The sequence below is a fragment of the Mirounga leonina genome, unplaced genomic scaffold (genome assembly GCF_011800145.1).
Source record: "Mirounga leonina isolate KUSES-001 unplaced genomic scaffold, KU_Mleo_1.0 Mir_366, whole genome shotgun sequence".
NCBI lineage: Eukaryota > Metazoa > Chordata > Mammalia > Carnivora > Phocidae > Mirounga > Mirounga leonina.
This window is the reverse complement of record NW_023270709.1, coordinates 28,922,803-28,939,839: the sequence shown is the minus strand read 5'-3', so window position 1 is coordinate 28,939,839 and position 17,037 is coordinate 28,922,803. Positions and strand designations below refer to the sequence as shown.

General features: G+C 38.0%; 1 protein-coding gene across 1 annotated transcript; it reads left to right on the top strand.

Annotated features, from left to right (window-relative positions):
• Positions 1 to 7,976: 7,976 nt before the first annotated feature.
• Positions 7,977 to 8,918, top strand: LOC118027247 (putative olfactory receptor 2W6). Its single transcript, XM_035030461.1, has one exon. It carries the CDS (start codon positions 7,977 to 7,979, stop codon positions 8,916 to 8,918), a length of 942 nt encoding a protein of 313 aa, XP_034886352.1.
• The last annotated feature ends 8,119 nt before the right edge of the window (positions 8,919 to 17,037 follow it).

Here is a 17,037-nt window from a genome sequence, read left to right as displayed (position 1 = left end):
CAACAAAAAGAAATAAAAGGTATTCAAGTTGGCAAAGAAGAAGTCAAACTCTCTCTTTTCGCAGATGACATGATACTTTATGTGGAAAACCCAAAAGACTTCACCCCCCAAATTACGAGAACTCATCCAGCAATTCAGTAATGTGGCAGGATACAAAATCAATGCACAGATCAGTTGCTTTCTTATACACTAACAATGCAACTGTAGAAAGAGAAATTAGAGAAACGATTCCATTTACAATAGCACCAAAAACCATAATATACCTCAGAATAAACCTAACTAAAGAGATAAAGGATCTATACTCTAGAAACTACAGAACACTCATGAAAGTACTGGAAGAACACACAAAAAGATGGAACAACATTCCATGCTCATGGATCGGAAGGCAATAAACATTGTTAAAATGTCTATGCTACTCAGAGAAATCTATACATTCATTGCCATCCCAATCAAAATTCCAATGACATTTTTCAAAGTGCTGGAACAAACAATCCTAAAATTTGTATGGAATCAGAAAAGACCCCAAATCGCCAAGGAAATGTTGAAAAAGAAAAACAAAGCTGGAGGCATCACGTTGCCCGATTTCAAGCTATAGTACAAAGCAGTGATCACCAAGACAGCATGGTACTGGCACAAAAACAGACATATAGACCAATGGAACAGAATAGAGAACCCAGATATGGACCCTCAACTCTATGGTCAAATAATCTTCGACAAAGCAGGAAAAAACATGCAATGGAAAAAAGACAGTCTCTTCAATAAACGGTGCTGGGAAAATTGGACAGCCACATGCAGAAGAATGAAAATCGACCATTCTCTAACACCATTCACAAAGATAAACTCAAAATGGATAGATGACCTCAATGTGAGACAGGAATCCATCCAAATCCTAGAGGAGAACATAGGCAGTAACCTCTTTGACGTCGCCCACAACAACTTCTTTCAAGATACATCTCCAAAAGCTAGTGAAAGAAAAGCAAAAATGAACTTTTGGGACTTCATCAAGATAAAAAGCTTCTGCACAGCAAAGGAAATAGTCAACAAAACAAAGAAGCAACCCACAGAATGCGACAAGGTATTTGCAAATGACACTGCAGATAAAGGGCTGATATCCAAGATCTATAAAGAACTTCTCAAACCCAACACCTAAAAAACAAATAAGTCAAAAAATGGGCAGAAGATATGAAAAGACACTTCTCCAAAGAAGACATACAAATGGCCAACAGACACATGAAAAAATGTTCATCATCATTGACCATCAGGGAAATCCAAATCAAAACCACATTGAGATACCACCTTACACCAGTCAGAATGGCAAAAATTGACAAGGCAAGAAACAACAAATGTTGGAGAGGTTGTGGAGAAAGGGGAACCCTATTACACTGTTGGTGGGAATGCAAGTTGGTACAGCCACTTTGGAAAACAGTGTAGAGGTTCCTCAAAAATTTAAAAATAGAGCTACCCAATGACCCAGTAATTGCACTCCTATTTACCCCAAAGACACAGATGTAGTGAAAAGAAGGGCCATATGCACCCCAATGTTCACAGCAGCAATGTCCACAATAGCCAAACTGTGGAAAGAGCCGAGATGCCCTTCAACAGATGAATGGATAAAGAAGATGTGGTCCATATACACAATGGAATATTACTCAGCCATCCGAAAGGATGAATACCCAAGTTTTACATCAACATGAATGGAACTGAAGGAGATTATGCTAAGTGAAAGAAGTCAAGCAGAGAACGTCAATTATCATATGGTTTCACTTATTTGTGGAACATAAGGAATAGCATGGAGGACATTAGGAGAAGGAAGGGAAAAATGGGGGGGGGATTGGAGGGAGAGATGAACCATGAGAGACTATGGACTCTGAGAAACAAACAGGGTTTTAGAGGGGAGGGTGGAGGGGAGATTGGTTAGCCTGGTAATGGGTATTAAGGAGGGCAGGTACTGCATGGAGCACTGGGGGTTATATGAAAACAATCGTGGATCACCACATCAAAAACCAATGATGTATATTGTATGGTGACTAACATAACATAATAAAATTTTTAAAAAAACTAATGATGTACTGTATGGTGACTAACATAGCATAATAATAAAAAAGATTCTTCCATTCTTCAATTTACAAATTCTGATGTCCAAGAGACACATTTTTAAAGTAAAATGACAAGCAACAAACTGATAGAAAATGTTGCAAGGCACACAACCAACAGTTGAAAGCAATTATAAAGCCCTTAAAAATTAATAAGAAAAACAGGCAATGCCAGAGAACAATTGTTAGAATGAACAAATGGGATTTTCATAGAAAGACAATTATACCTAGCAGTAAGTATATGAAGATGTAGAAACCTCATTAGTTACTAGGAAGATGAAAATCAAGGCCACAGCTAGATAGCATTTATAATCTTTCAGTTGGCAATGATTTAAAAGTCTGCAACACCAGGTGTTGGAGAAAATGTAGATCAATGGAATAATTTACACAAAACTAGGGTAGGATCAATTGATAGAACCACTTTGGAGGAAAATGCCTTGTAAAGTTTGCTTATCCCATAACCAGCAATTTCTGCCCTACGCATACACCCAAAAGACCTTCCTGCACTCAGGACCCAAGAGATATAAACAAAATTATTCATCATAATGCCTTTCATATGAGCCAAGAATGGTAATCAAAAAGTCAACAGACAAAATAATTATAATATAGTCACACAATGGAATATTATACAGTAGTTGAAATAAATGAACCACACTCAACAAAAAAATATTGGATAATCTCACTGACTAAATGTTAGGTGAAAAAAGGAAAGTCCCAAAAGCACATATAAGATATGAGAACTATTGTGGGAGTTCAAATAAACTAATCTTTAAAATACATGCCATTTAGGCATTGACATATACATGTGGGTGGGTTGATATAGAAATTATATTTTAATGCAAGTGTGTGATAAACACAAAATTCAAGATCATGATTTCCCTGGGGATCAGGTGGGAACAAGAAAGAGTGTAAAGGCATAGAGATAACTATAGGCTGGTAGTAAGATCCCAGTTCTTGAGTTGAGTGGTAGCTACAATATGTTAATGGTACTATTTTAACTCACTGAAAATGGAACAATGATGATACTCATTACCCACACAATTACGTTATTTACTAATTTTTTAAAAAGCAAGTATTTCCGGGACGCCTGGGTGGCTCAGTCGGTTAAGCAGCTGCCTTCGGCCCAGGTCATGATCCCAGGGTCCTGGGATCGAGTCCCACATCGGGCTCCTTGCTCAGCAGGGAGCCTGCTTCTCCCTCTCTCTCCCTCTGCTTGTGCTCTCTCTGTCAAATAAATAAAATCTTAAAAAAAAAAGAAAGAAAGAAAGAAAAGCAAGTATTTCCTGCAAGCACAACACCTAGATAATTGCCTATAATTCTCCAATTAGATCGATGCCATACCCACTGGAAAAAAACAAAGTTCAATTAAATGTGTTAATTTTGATAGATATGGTTTACATTAATTTTCAATTTCCAGTAGTAAATTTCATACATAAATAAGTTTATCTCTGAAATTAATTTCCATCGAGGAAATCTAAAAGTAAATAAAGAAAAAAGAACAGGTGAAACCCAATGTCTTAAGGGAATCTTTCCTAAAATTGTTGTTTGGATAAGCCTCTGACCATGGTCTAAGATCTGTTAATCACCTCTGTGGGGCACCAGTCCCCAGATCTACACCACATTAACATACTAGCCTTTGGACTCCTACATAAACACTATTTGGAGCACAAAAAGACCAGGGGAGGGCTCTCCTGGTTTAATTAGGTAGAGATCCACCCACAAATGTATCCAACAGGAGTGTACATGAAAAGACTACACATATCCCATTGAAAGTACATTCAACAAACCAAATTCATCAACTTTTCCACCAGTCCCACAAATAGTTTTTCTCCAACATTCACATTAGAGATTTCACTGAATTGTAGTGCAGCTGTTGCATTTAAACGCAAATGTGATTGTGGTGTTAGCACAGTAGTCGGGGCTAATCAGTATTTCATGGACTCTGTAACTTGCCAAAGAAGAATCCTTCTGAGTACCCGTGAAATGAAGGCTCATCATCATGGGAACATGGGTACCTTTGGACTATTGTAAGAACACAGCAGCTGTGAATTCTTCCCTCCTGAAACGTAAATATGTTCTAATTTTCTTTCTAGTTTACTCTCCACATCATTCTGTACATTCAAATTATGTTTAAATATGTTTGCTTCATTTGTGTTACATTTCATGGGAAAACCTGTTTCAGTGAAAACATCACATGCCTCTTTTTTAGCATCTGTTTCTTCTGATTGTGGTTTCTCCTTTTTCATGTCATGTTCACTTTTAAGTTAAAATTACAATCATAGGGAGCGCCTGGGTGGCTCAGTTGGTTAAGCGACTGCCTTCAGCTCAGGTCGTGATCCGGGAGTCCCTGGATCGAGCCCCGCATCGGGCTCCCTGCTCAGCAGGGAGTCTGCTTCTCCCTCTGCCCTCTTCCCTCTCGTGCTCTCTGTCTCTCATTCTCTCTCTCTCAAATAAATAAATAAATAAATCTTTAAAAAAAAATTACAATCATAGCTAAATTTGTACCCAGGGCTGAAATCAATATAAAATAGTTTACAGCATAAAGGAAAAGTCCAAAATTTGGATTCACAACATAAAATTACATAAAGTGTATTTCCAGCTTAACACTTCCAATGATACCTGAATTCCTATGTGACCCAAAACGTAAACTCAGCTGTTAATGTTTTTCCCCTGATAAACCTAGCAAACATACATTTTAGAAACTGTACATGCCCCATGGATGCTCACTGCCTTCTTCAGTGGTATAGCACACCTAAAGTACTGTGTTCATTTGTCAATTCATAATCAAAGGCATTTGATAAACCATGGTGAGTCCAATGGATAGCAACCAGAAAAGTATACTAATTGAACATCATACAGTATTAGAAGCAGCTGACGGCCATCAAACAGTCTAGGAATATAAATCTAAGAGTATATTTGATAAGAGGTTCTAATACTAAAAGAAACTCAAAAGACATATAAAAAACTTTTAATGAGCCAAACTAAACAATATTGTCTACAGATGCACATTTGTGTAATCAAGCTATTAAATACAATAAGGTGATTACTAGGGGCACCTGAGTGGTGCAGTTGTTTAAGTGGTCAACTTTTGGTTTTGGATCAGGGTGAGATCTCAAGGTCCTGAGACTGAGCCACGCCTCGGGCTCTGCACGCAACTCAGTCTGCTTGAGTTTCTCTCCTTCTCCATCTGCCGCTTCCCCCCAAACTCTCTCTAAAATAAATAAATGTTTGGAGGTGTTTTTTTTTTTTAGATTTTATTTATTTATCTGATAGAGAGAGACACAGCGAGAAAGGGAACACAAGCAGTGGGGAGTGGAAGAGGGGAAGCAGGCTTCCTGCCGAGCAGGGAGCCTGATGCAGGGCTAGATCCCAGGACCCTGGGTCATGACCTGAGCCAAAGGCAGACGCTTAACCGACTGAGCCACCCAGGCGCCCCTGTTTGGTTTTTTTTAACTAGGTGATTACTATAAATATCAGGATAGTGGATAGTTTGAGGGACAGGGAAGTGCAATGATCAGGACCAGTCATGAAGAGAAGTTCCTGGAGATTCTATTTCTTGACCTGCCTGTTAGTTACAAGAATATTCACCTGAACTCATCAAGCTTTTGTTTTTCTGTGTATCTATGTTTTGTTGTATAATAAAACTGTTCTTTATAATGAAGTCATGTTGAATTGACTTACTCCATGTTATTTCCAGAATAAAGAAAAAAAAAAGAAAAAGAGCCAGTGCCTGGATGTTAAAGAGGTATCCCTGAGCTCAACATAAGGAGTGGGGATGAGGCACAGATTAAAGGACAGCTATGAAACTCTGAAAACAGGAGTTGTGTGAACATTCTGTGGAAGATCTCCTTCGTAGGGCAGAAGGCTGGATCATGCTTTCTGAGTCTATTTCAACTCTAAAATTCTATGGCCTTTTAATTCCCAACACTATCCCAACCTTACATGGTCAAAGAATGCCCAGTGCATTTTGTAATCTACACCCGATGAGAGCTAAGTCCTCTGTCCTCTCCTGCCTCTGGGTTTATCAGTTGAGTATGTACATCATGCTTGTGGTCACTTTTGTGTACATGAGTGTCTGTACATTTAAAAAGTTAGGCAAACATAAAAGTTTAACCATTCCAGTTTAGTTCTAGACCATCATGGTAAAATCACCAGTGTGAAAAATGAAGACAGGAAGGAGTGAATAGAATAAAAATAATTTGTGGGTAGGTGAGTACAATTTTTAATTTTGAGAATGAATATGAACCAAACACAATTCCTAGTGTTTTTACAAATACTAACCCTCACCACCTCCCTTTGAGGAATATTATTATCTTCACTGACCATATAAAGAAGCTAGTGTAAAAAAAATTATAAAACTGCCCAGAGACACATTACCTCCATGTAGTGAAGCTGGGGTTTGACACCAAGCTCTGAGTCCAGAATCTTAAGCACTATGCCCAACTTAGCTGACATCCAACCACATAAAAACTTCATATTCATTAATTAAATTAAATTTCCAAGTTGTATTGAGACAAACTATATCCCTATCTCATACTACTTGGTAATAACAGTTCCGTTACATGATTATAACATTTTCATGTTCTAACTAAACTGCTTATGAAAATCATATACTATAGACAATTTAATTTACCTCATTTTACTGTAATGACAGCAACTAAAGTTATTATTTCTTGGTCCCAAACACAGTATGAATATAAAGTACCCTATGTCTGATACTCATAGTCAAAAATTCTATGCATAAAATATTTATAAACCAAGAAATAAAAACTAAAAAATATTTATAAACTAATTCAGTCATCAACATTCCATCTATTTAATGATATGGTAAAGTATTTAGAAATAGTGAAATGTATGTGCTCCTTATCCCTTTTCTGTATTCTCTTAGAATTGAAATGAGCTTTTATCTATAGAGTTCTGAAGCAAGCAGAGGATTGACTCATATAATTGGCAAATTCCATGAAGAAAAACAATTCACTGATTGTTTACTGAGCTGCTTCTTGTTCGAGTTACCTACCTTGCTAATTTTGCAGAATGGCCAGGTGAGTAGGAGCTGACACAGGTGGTTGCTGTGTATATGTGGTAACCACAGGCTTCTGGAATTAGTTCAATTTTTAACTCTGCAACAAATCGGTAAGGCTATTTAAATGCTATAGAGCAGTCATGAAAGGCATTCCAAGAAACACGGGTCCTCTGTACATAGAAATGAAGGCTTATAGGAAAGATGATTTTTCCTGGCATCAAAAAAGGTCAGTAGAGTAGGGAACACCAAAATTTATACAGGAACAGCAGTGTCTATAATGTTGAATAGGAGGGAAAACAAGGAAGGGATTGGTGGTGATGGTGATGATAATGGTTAGAATGAACACATTTGGAAGTGAATATGGAAAGTGATCCTGCTACCAAATAGTGGAGCTTATCCCTAGAAAATGGGTCATTTAACTTTTTACCTCAAATTCCACGTCTTGGATAAGGCAAAAATTTGTCATAACCAAGTATGCTTATGTCATAATTCCAACAAGGAACAACTCTTCCAAATGTATCCCAATCTTAAGTAATATCCTTAAATTTATGGATTCATTACTTAACCAAAATACACAGAACTATAGGTGTCATGGCATAATTAAACCCTTTCAATGATTTACAATTCAGTGTGATTGGGTTTACTATATTATTTTTAAAACCACTAGTTATGAGTAAACACAGAGAGGCTTTCAGCAATGATCACAGCAAAGTGTTAACAAAGGTGTTCCAAATGGGAGAGAGCACACAAACAACTGAATTTGGGATACTCATGGCAAACTACAGAGATTTTTATTTCTACTTAGGGCTGATGCTATTTTGATTACCATGATCTTGTCTCCTAGACTTTCCTAAAGAGCCATGGACACAAACAATGGAAGTTCCACAACAGATTTCATCCTGCTGGGGTTTTCTGATCGGCCCCGATTAGAACGCTTCATCTCTGGGGTTGTCTTCATCTTCTATATTGTGACTCTGGTAGGAAACACAACCATCATTCTTGTATCTTACCTAGACACCCAGCTCCATACTCCCATGTATTTCTTCTTATCCAATTTGTCTTTTTTGGACCTCTGCTATGCAACTAGCATTATCCCCCAGATGCTGGTAAATCTATGGGGTCCAACACTGTCTATTACCTATGGAGGGTGTGTGCTCCAATTCTTCTTTGCCCTTGACCTTGGAGCCACAGAGTGTCTTCTGGCTGTGATGGCCTATGACCGCTATGCTGCTGTCTGTCAACCTCTTCACTACACAGTAATAATGCACCCTCAGCTTTGCCAGAAGATGATGCTCACTGCCTGGTTAGGTGGCCTTGGCAGTGCGTTAATTCTTTGCTCCCTGACTTTGAAGTTACCAAAATGTGGGCACCGGGAAGTGGATAATTTTTTCTGTGAGATGCCAGCATTGATCAAGATGGCTTGTGTCTACTCAAAAGTAATCGAGGTCATTCTCTTTGCTCTCGGAGTGATATTTCTTCTAGTACCTCTATCACTAATTCTCATCTCATATGTAGTAATCACTCAAGCAGTTGTGAGGATCAAGTCAGCAGCAAGGTGGAGTAAGGTCCTTAATACATGTGCTTCCCACCTCACAGTAGTAACTCTGTTTTATGGGACAATCATTTACATGTACATGAAACCACAGAACAGCAGCTCCCAAGATGAAGGCAAGTTCCTCACGCTCTTTTACACAATCATCACACCCACTCTTAACCCTCTGATCTACACTTTAAGAAACAAAGATGTAAAGAGGGCAGTAAAGAGAATACTACCTGTAGGAAAATGGTCAGCCAAGTCATGAGGTAGATGGAAGAGAGCTAAAGAAATAATATTGACCTTTACCAACAGAATATGAATCAACCCATTTATGCAAAGAGTATTTATTGGGGGTTTACCATGTACCAAGAATAGTACTAGGTACTGACTTTGAAAATAAGTATAGGAAAAAATTATAAGGAGATAGAGATACAGACACATAAAGAAACTTCAATTCATACACAGAAATTTTCAAGATAATCAGGGGCTACAGATAAGTAAACATATGAAATGTGATTAAGTACAGTAATAGAGAAATGTACAAGATGTTAAGAAAATATTTCACAAGGAAATTAATTTTAATGTAGGATTACACAAAATGTTGATTGATTTTTTTCTTCCAAGAATTTTCACCTTTATGGGTAATAACACTCGCTTTCATCCACCTGATACTGCCAGCAGGGAAAATATTATACTTTTTTTTCAAGTTTTGATTCCTTTTTTGCAGGTGACTTTAACATTGCCAAGTGTGTAAGCCCTGAGAATAATAATCTGAGAGAGGGTCATGATACCCAAAGACAGGAAGGCCTAGAGACAATATAATCTCTACGGTGCTGTAAGGACTTTGTGAGGAGAATGTACAGAATGGTGACCATATAGACACTGGAAATGAGTATGAACTCTTCTTTGTGAGAAAAGCTAATCCCTAATCTTGCTAAGTAATTTATGACTTATAAACCTTTTACTCCTAAACTCAGTTGATATCTTAATTCAGGAGAGATGTCGTTACAATCTCATCGATCTCTCCTGTGAATTCCCTCCAAGTCCTGTCCTGTCACTATATTGACATTCTCTCATTTTAGATATTTGTCTGTTTGTATGATTGAGGAACAGCCATTGGTGAGATTTTCATTTTTTATTTTTCTTTATTTTTTTATTAGCAGTTCTCTAACCTATATGTTCTTTTTTTATTATTATGTTCAATTAGCATATACTACATCATTAGTTTTTGAGTTAGTGTTCAATGATTCATCAGTTGCATATAACACCCACTGCTCATCACCACACGTGCCCTCCTTAATAACTATCCCCCGCCCCCCACCCTTCTGTAATCCTCAGTTTGGTTCCCTGAGTCCTGAGAGACCCCAGAAATGGACCCTCAACTCTGTGGTCAACTAATCTTCAACAAAGCATGAAAGAAAAGAATATCCAATAAAAAAAGGAAAGTCTCTTCAATAAATGGTGTTGGGCCTCAAACCAGTCAGAATGGCTAATATTAACATCAGGAAATGACAGATGTTGGCGAGGATGCAGAGAAAGGGGAACCTCCCTACACTGTTGGTGGGAATGCAAGCTGGTGCAGCCACTCTGGAAAACAGTATGGAGGTTCCTCAAAAAGTTGAAAATAGAGCTACCCTATGACCCAGCAATTGCAATACTGGGTATTTACCCCAAAGACACAAATGTAGTGATCCGAAGGGGCACATGCACCCCAATGTTTATAGCAGCAATGTCCACAATAGCCAAACTATGGAAAGAGCCTAGATGTCCATCAACAGATGAATGGATGGAGAAGATGTGGTATATAGATACAATGGAATATTATGCAGCCATCAAAAAACCTGAAATCTTAAAGGAAAAATCAAGGGGGGGAAATCGGAGGGGGAGACGAACCATGAGAGACTATGGACTCTGAGAAACAAACTAGGGGTTCTAGAGGGGAAGGGGGTGGGGGGATGGGTTATCCAGGTGATGGGTATTAAGGAGGGCATGTACTGCATGGAGCACTGGGTGTTATACGCAAACAATGAATCATGGAACACTACATCAAAAACTAACGATGTAATGTATGGTGGTTAACATAACATAATAAAAAAATTGTGAAAAATAAAAGAAAGCAGCTGATTTCTGTGTATTGATTTTGTATCCTGCCACATTGCTGAATTGCTGTATGGGTTCTAGTAATTTGGGGGTGGAGTCTTTTGGGTTTTCCACATAAAGTATCATGTCATCTGCCAAAAAAAAAAAAAAAAAAACCCTGAAATCTTGCCATTTGCAATGGTGAGGATGGAACTAGAGGGTATTACACTAAGCAAAATAAGTCAATCAGAGAAAGACAAGTATCATATGATCTCAGTGATATGAGGAATTTGAGAAACAAGACAGAGGATCATAGGGGAAAGGAGGGGAAAATGAAATAAGACAAAACAAGAAAGGGAGACAAACCATAAGATACTCTTAATCTCAGGAAACAAACTGAGGGTTGTGGGAATGGAGGGGGGTGGGAGGGATGAGGTGGCTGGGTGATGGACATTGGGGAGGGTATGTGCTATGGTGAGCACTGTGAATTGTGTAAGACTTATGAATCACAGACCTCTACCCCCCAAACAAATAAAACATTATATGTTAATAAAAATAAAAAATAAATGATGCTGGGAAAATTGAACAGCCACATGCAGAAGAATGAAACTGGACCATTCTGTTACACCATACACAAAGACAAACTCAAAATGGATGAAAGACCTCAGTATGAGACAGGAATTCATCAAAATTCTAGAGGAGAACATAAGCAGTAACCTCTTCGACATTGGCTACAGCAACTTCTTTCAAGACACGTCTCTAAAGGCAAGGGAAACAAAAGCAAAAATGAACTATTGTGTCATCACACACAGAAATAAAGTTCTCAGACAGCAATCTGAGCAGCCATGCAGGGCCGTCCTCTGATAGGGAGAGCAGCCGCAGCTGAATCCTGCACATAGCTTTTATGTTGTTTTTTTATCAGAAAAGCAAGGACAGATGCCTCCAAGCGTGGAAAGGAGTACAAAGGGATGGCAAATATCTTGAAGTAGGCTTGCATTTTCCCCTACGTGTAGGCACGCAGGGAGTCAGTCATGGATAAGGGAGGAGTGAGATGTTTGGGCTAGTAATCACCAGGTGCAGAAAGGTGAGACTGAGGGTTACATTCTTTCATACGTCCTAACTTATGCCCTGCCCCTGGGAATCCTGGGATCCTGCTCCTACTGGGCCATTGCATTCAATAGCCTGAGAACAGAAATCCTGCTGAAGTTTTAGCTGCTTCCACAATCACTCCTTAGGGTTTACAATATATTTTCTAAGAATAACTCCACACTATTGGGACTTCATCAAGATAAAAGGCCTTGCACAGCAAGGGAAACAGTCAACAACACTAAGAGGCAACCCATGGAATGGGAGAAGATATTTGCAAATCACACTACAGATAAAGGGCTGGTATCCAAGATCTATAAAGAACTTCTCAAACTCAACACCCAAAAAACAATGACCCAGTCAAAACATGGGCAGAAGACATGAACAGACACTTTTCCAAAGAAGACATACAAATGGCCAACAGACACATGAAAAAATGTTCCACATCACTAGCCATCAGGGAAATACAAATCAAAACCACAATGAGATACCACCTTACACCAGTCAGAATGGCAAAAATTAACAAGACAGGAAACAACAAATGTTGGCGAGGTTGTGGAGAAAGGGGAACCCTCCTACACTGTTGGTGGGAATGCAAGCTGGTGCTGCCACTCTGGAAAACAGTATGGAGGTTCCTGAAGAAGTTAAAAATAGAGCTACCCTATGACCCAGCAATTGCACTACTGGGTATTTACCCCAAAGATACAGAGGTAGTGAAAAGAAGGGGCACCTGCACCCCAATGTTCATAGCAGCAATGTCCACAATAGCGAAATTATGGAAGGAGCTGAGATGTTCTTCAACAGATGAATGGATAAAGATGTGGTTCATATATACAATGGAATATTGCTCAGCCATCAGAAAGGATGAATACCTACCATTTGCATCAACATGGATAGAACTAGAGGGGATTAAGCTAAGTGAAATAAGTCACAGAAAGACAATTATCATATGGTTTCACTCATATGTGGAACATAAGATATAGCACAGAGGACCACAGGGGAAAGGAGGGAAAATTGAATGGGAAGAAATCAGAGAGGGAGACAAACCATGACAGACTCTGGACTCCGGGAACCAAACAGGGTTGCAGAAAGGAGGGGGCTGGGGGGCGGGGTAACCAGGTGATGGGTATTAAGGAGGGCACATGTTGTTATGAGCACTGGGTATTATGCACAACTAATGAATCGTTGAACACTACATCAAAAACTAATGATGTACTATACAGTGGCTAACTGAACATAATAAAAAAAATTATAAAAAACACTAATGATGTACTGTATGTTGGCTAACTGAACATAATAATAAAAAATAGGAAAAAATATACATTAATATCCTTCTCACTTTGGAATAGAGAGGATTTCTTAAAGAATAATTAAAGATTGTTACAAGATTAAATTTAGAAATCCTAACCAGCAAGGGACACATTTTATAAAGTAAAATGCCAGGTAACAAACTGAGAGAAAATAAAGCAAGGTGCACAACCAACAAGAGAAAAGGAATTATAAAGTCCTGTATAAATTAATAAGAAAAAAAGAGAGGCAATGCCAAAGAACAATTGTCAGAATCTACAAATGGGTTTTTCATAGAAAGACAATTATACATAGCAGTAAGTATATGAAGATGTAGTCAACCTTATTAGTTATTAGGGAAATGAAAATCAAGACCACAGCAACATAGCACTTATGATCTTTCCACTGGCACTGATTAAAAGTCCACAAGACCAGGCATTGGAGAAAATGTTAAAAAATGGAATAATTTATACAAAACTAGGGTAGGATAAATCGATAGAACCACGTTGGGGGAAAATGGCTTGAAAAGTTTATTTATTCCATAACCAGCAATTCCTGTCCTAGACATACACCCAAAAGACCTTCCTGCATAGAGACTACAAGTGACATAAGCAAAATTGTTCATCCTAACACCTTTCATATGATCAAAGAACAGCTGTCAGCAAAAACGGCTATCAGCGAGTAAAGAGACAAAATAATTGTAATATAGTCACACAATGGAACATTTATACAGTAGGGGGAATAAATGAACGACACACACCTATGCAAACAATATTGGATAATCTGACAAAATGTTAGGTGAAAAAAAGGAAAGTCCCAAAAGCACATATAAGATATGATACCTTTTGTGGAAGTTTAAATACATTAAATTTTAAAATACATGCTATTTAGCCACTGACATATGAATGTGAGTGTGTTGACATAGAAATTATATTCTAAGGCAAGTGTGTGATGAACACCAAATTCAAGATCATGATTTCCCTGGGGGTCAGGTGGGAACAAGAGAGAGTGTAAAGGCATAGAGGTAGCTGTAGTCTGGTAGCAAGATCCCAGTTCCGGAGTTGAGTGGTAGCTACAATATGTTCATGGTACTATTTTTAATTCACTGAAAATGGAACAATGATGATATGACTCATGAAATACACAATTATGATTATTTCATAATCTTTTTTAAAAAACAAGTATTTTCTTTCCTGCAAAAATAACACCTACATAATTGCCTATATTTCTCCACTTGACTGATATTTTACCCACTGGAAAAAAAAAACACAGTTCAATTAAATCTGTTAAATTTATAGATACAGTTTAAATTATATTTTTAATCTTCAACAGTAAATTTATTACTATAATAATAGTCATCCTCTGATTAATTTTCACAGAGGAAATCTTTAAGAAAAAAAAAGAATAAAAGACAAGATGAAATCCAAAATCTTAAGGGAAGCCTTCCTAAAATGGTTGTTTGGATAACCCTCTGACCATAGTGTAAGATCTGTTAATCACCTCTGTGGGGCACTAGTCCCCAGGGTCTACACCACGTTAACATACTAGCCTTTAGGGTCCTACACAAATACTTCCTGGAGCACACGTAGACCAAGGGAGGGCTCTCCTGGTTTAATTGGGCAGAGATCCCACCTACAATTGTGTCTAACAGGAGTGTACATGAAAAGACTACACATATTCCATCAAAAATACATTTATCAAACCAAATTCATCAACTTTTCCACCAGTCCCACAAATAGTTCTTCTCCAGCATCCACGTTAGAGACTTCACTGAATCTTAGTTCAGCTACTGCATTTCAATGTAAATGCGATCGTGGTGTTAGCACAAGACAGTGGTGGCTCATCAGTATTTCATGGACTCACTAACCTGCCAAACAAGAATCCTTCCCTGATTACCCATGAAATGAAGGCTCAGCATCATGGGAACATGGGTACCTTGGACTACATAAGAACACAACAGCTGTGAATTCTTCCCTCCTGAAACGTAAATATGGTCTGATTTTCTTTCTCGTTTCTCCTCCACATCATTCTGCACGTTGAAGTTATGTTTAAATATGTCTGCTTCATTTCTCTTACATTTCACTGAACAAAGTAACATGTAAACCCATGCTATACTATTAGAAACTGGATTTCATATCGTGAAAAATGAAAACCTGTTTTGGTGAAAACGTTGATGCTGCTTTCTTAATATCTGTTACTTCTGCTTGTGCTCTGTAGTTTTTATATCACGTCCACGCTTAAATTAAAATTATAATAACAGCTAAAATTTGAGACCAAGGCTTTGAAAAGTCCTATATTTGGATTCACAACATAAAATTACATAAAGTGTAATTTCAGGCTTCACACTTCCAATAGGATACTGGATTCTTATGGGACCCAAAGCTTAAACTGAGCTGGTAATGTATTTCACCTGCTAAACCTAGCTAACATATATTTTAGAAACTGAATGTGCATCATGGATGCTCACAGCCTTCTTCAGTGGTATAGCACACTCTCAACTCACAAGCAAGGCATTTGATAAGTCATGGTGAGTCCAAGGATAGCAACCAGAAAAGCATGGTACTTAAACATCACACAGTGTTAGGAAGAGCTGACAACCATCAAGCACTTAGTATGAGAACATAAAGCTAAGAGTATATTTGATTATAGCTTCTAATATTAAAGGAAACTCAAAACAAATATAAAAATTTTAGTGAGCCGAACTAAACAATATTGTCTAGAGATGCACATTTGGGTAATCAAGCTATAAAATACAAGGAGGTGAATACTATAAATATCAGGATAGTGGATATTTTGAGGAACAGAGAAGGATAATGATTGGTCGAGACACAAAGAGAAGCTCCTGCGGTGCTTGGTAGGGTTCTATTTCTTGATCTGCATGTTAGTTACAAGAATATTCAACTTAACTCCTAGAGCTTTTGCTTTTTCTGTATCTATGTTTTATTTTATACTAAAACTGTCTTTTTAATGAAGCCATGTTGAATTGACTTTTTGCATGTTATTTCCAGAATAAAGAAAAAGTGCCAGTGCCTAGGTGTTAAAGAGGCATCTCTGAGCTCAACATGAGGAGTAGGGATGAGGCACAGATTAAAGGCACAAAGCTATGGGGCACCTGGGTGGCTCAGATGGTTAAGCGTCTGCCTTCGGCTCAGGTCATGATCCCAGGGTCCTGGGATCGAGTCCCACATCAGGCTCCCTGATCCTTGGGAGCCTGCTTCTCCCTCTGCCTCTCTCTCTCTCTCTCTCTCTCTCTCTCATGAATAAATAAATAAAATCTTTAAATAAAATAAATAAATAAAGGCACAAAGCTATGAAGCTCTGAAAACAGGAGTCATGTAAACATTCTGTGGAAGACCTCCTTTGTAGCACAGAAGCCTGGATTGTGGTTTCTGAATCTATTTCAACTCTGAAGTTCTTTTAATTCCCAACACTATCCCAACCTTATGTGGTTAAAGAATGTCCAATGCATTTTGTAATTTAGGCATGTTGGGAGCTAAGTCCTCTGTCCTTTACTGTCTCTGGATTTATCAGTTCAGTATGTACATCATGTGTGTGTTATCACTTTTGTGTACATGAGTGTCTGTGCATTTAAAAAGTTATGCAAACATAAAAGTTTAAGCATTCCAAGTTTAGTTCTAGATCATCAATGTAAAATCACCAGTGTGAAAAATAAAGAGTAAGGAATTAATGGGATAATAATTTGTGGGTAGGTGATTTCAATTTTATTTTTGAGAATTTAAATATGAACCAAGTACATTCCCTATTGTTTTCACAAATACTAACTCTCACCACCTCCCTTGAGTAATATTATTATCTTCAGTGAACATATAGAGAACCTGGTGTACAAACGGGTTGCAAAACTGCCCAAGGACACATTACCTCCAAGTAGTGAAACTGGGATTTGACAACAAGATCTGAGTCCAGAATCTGTG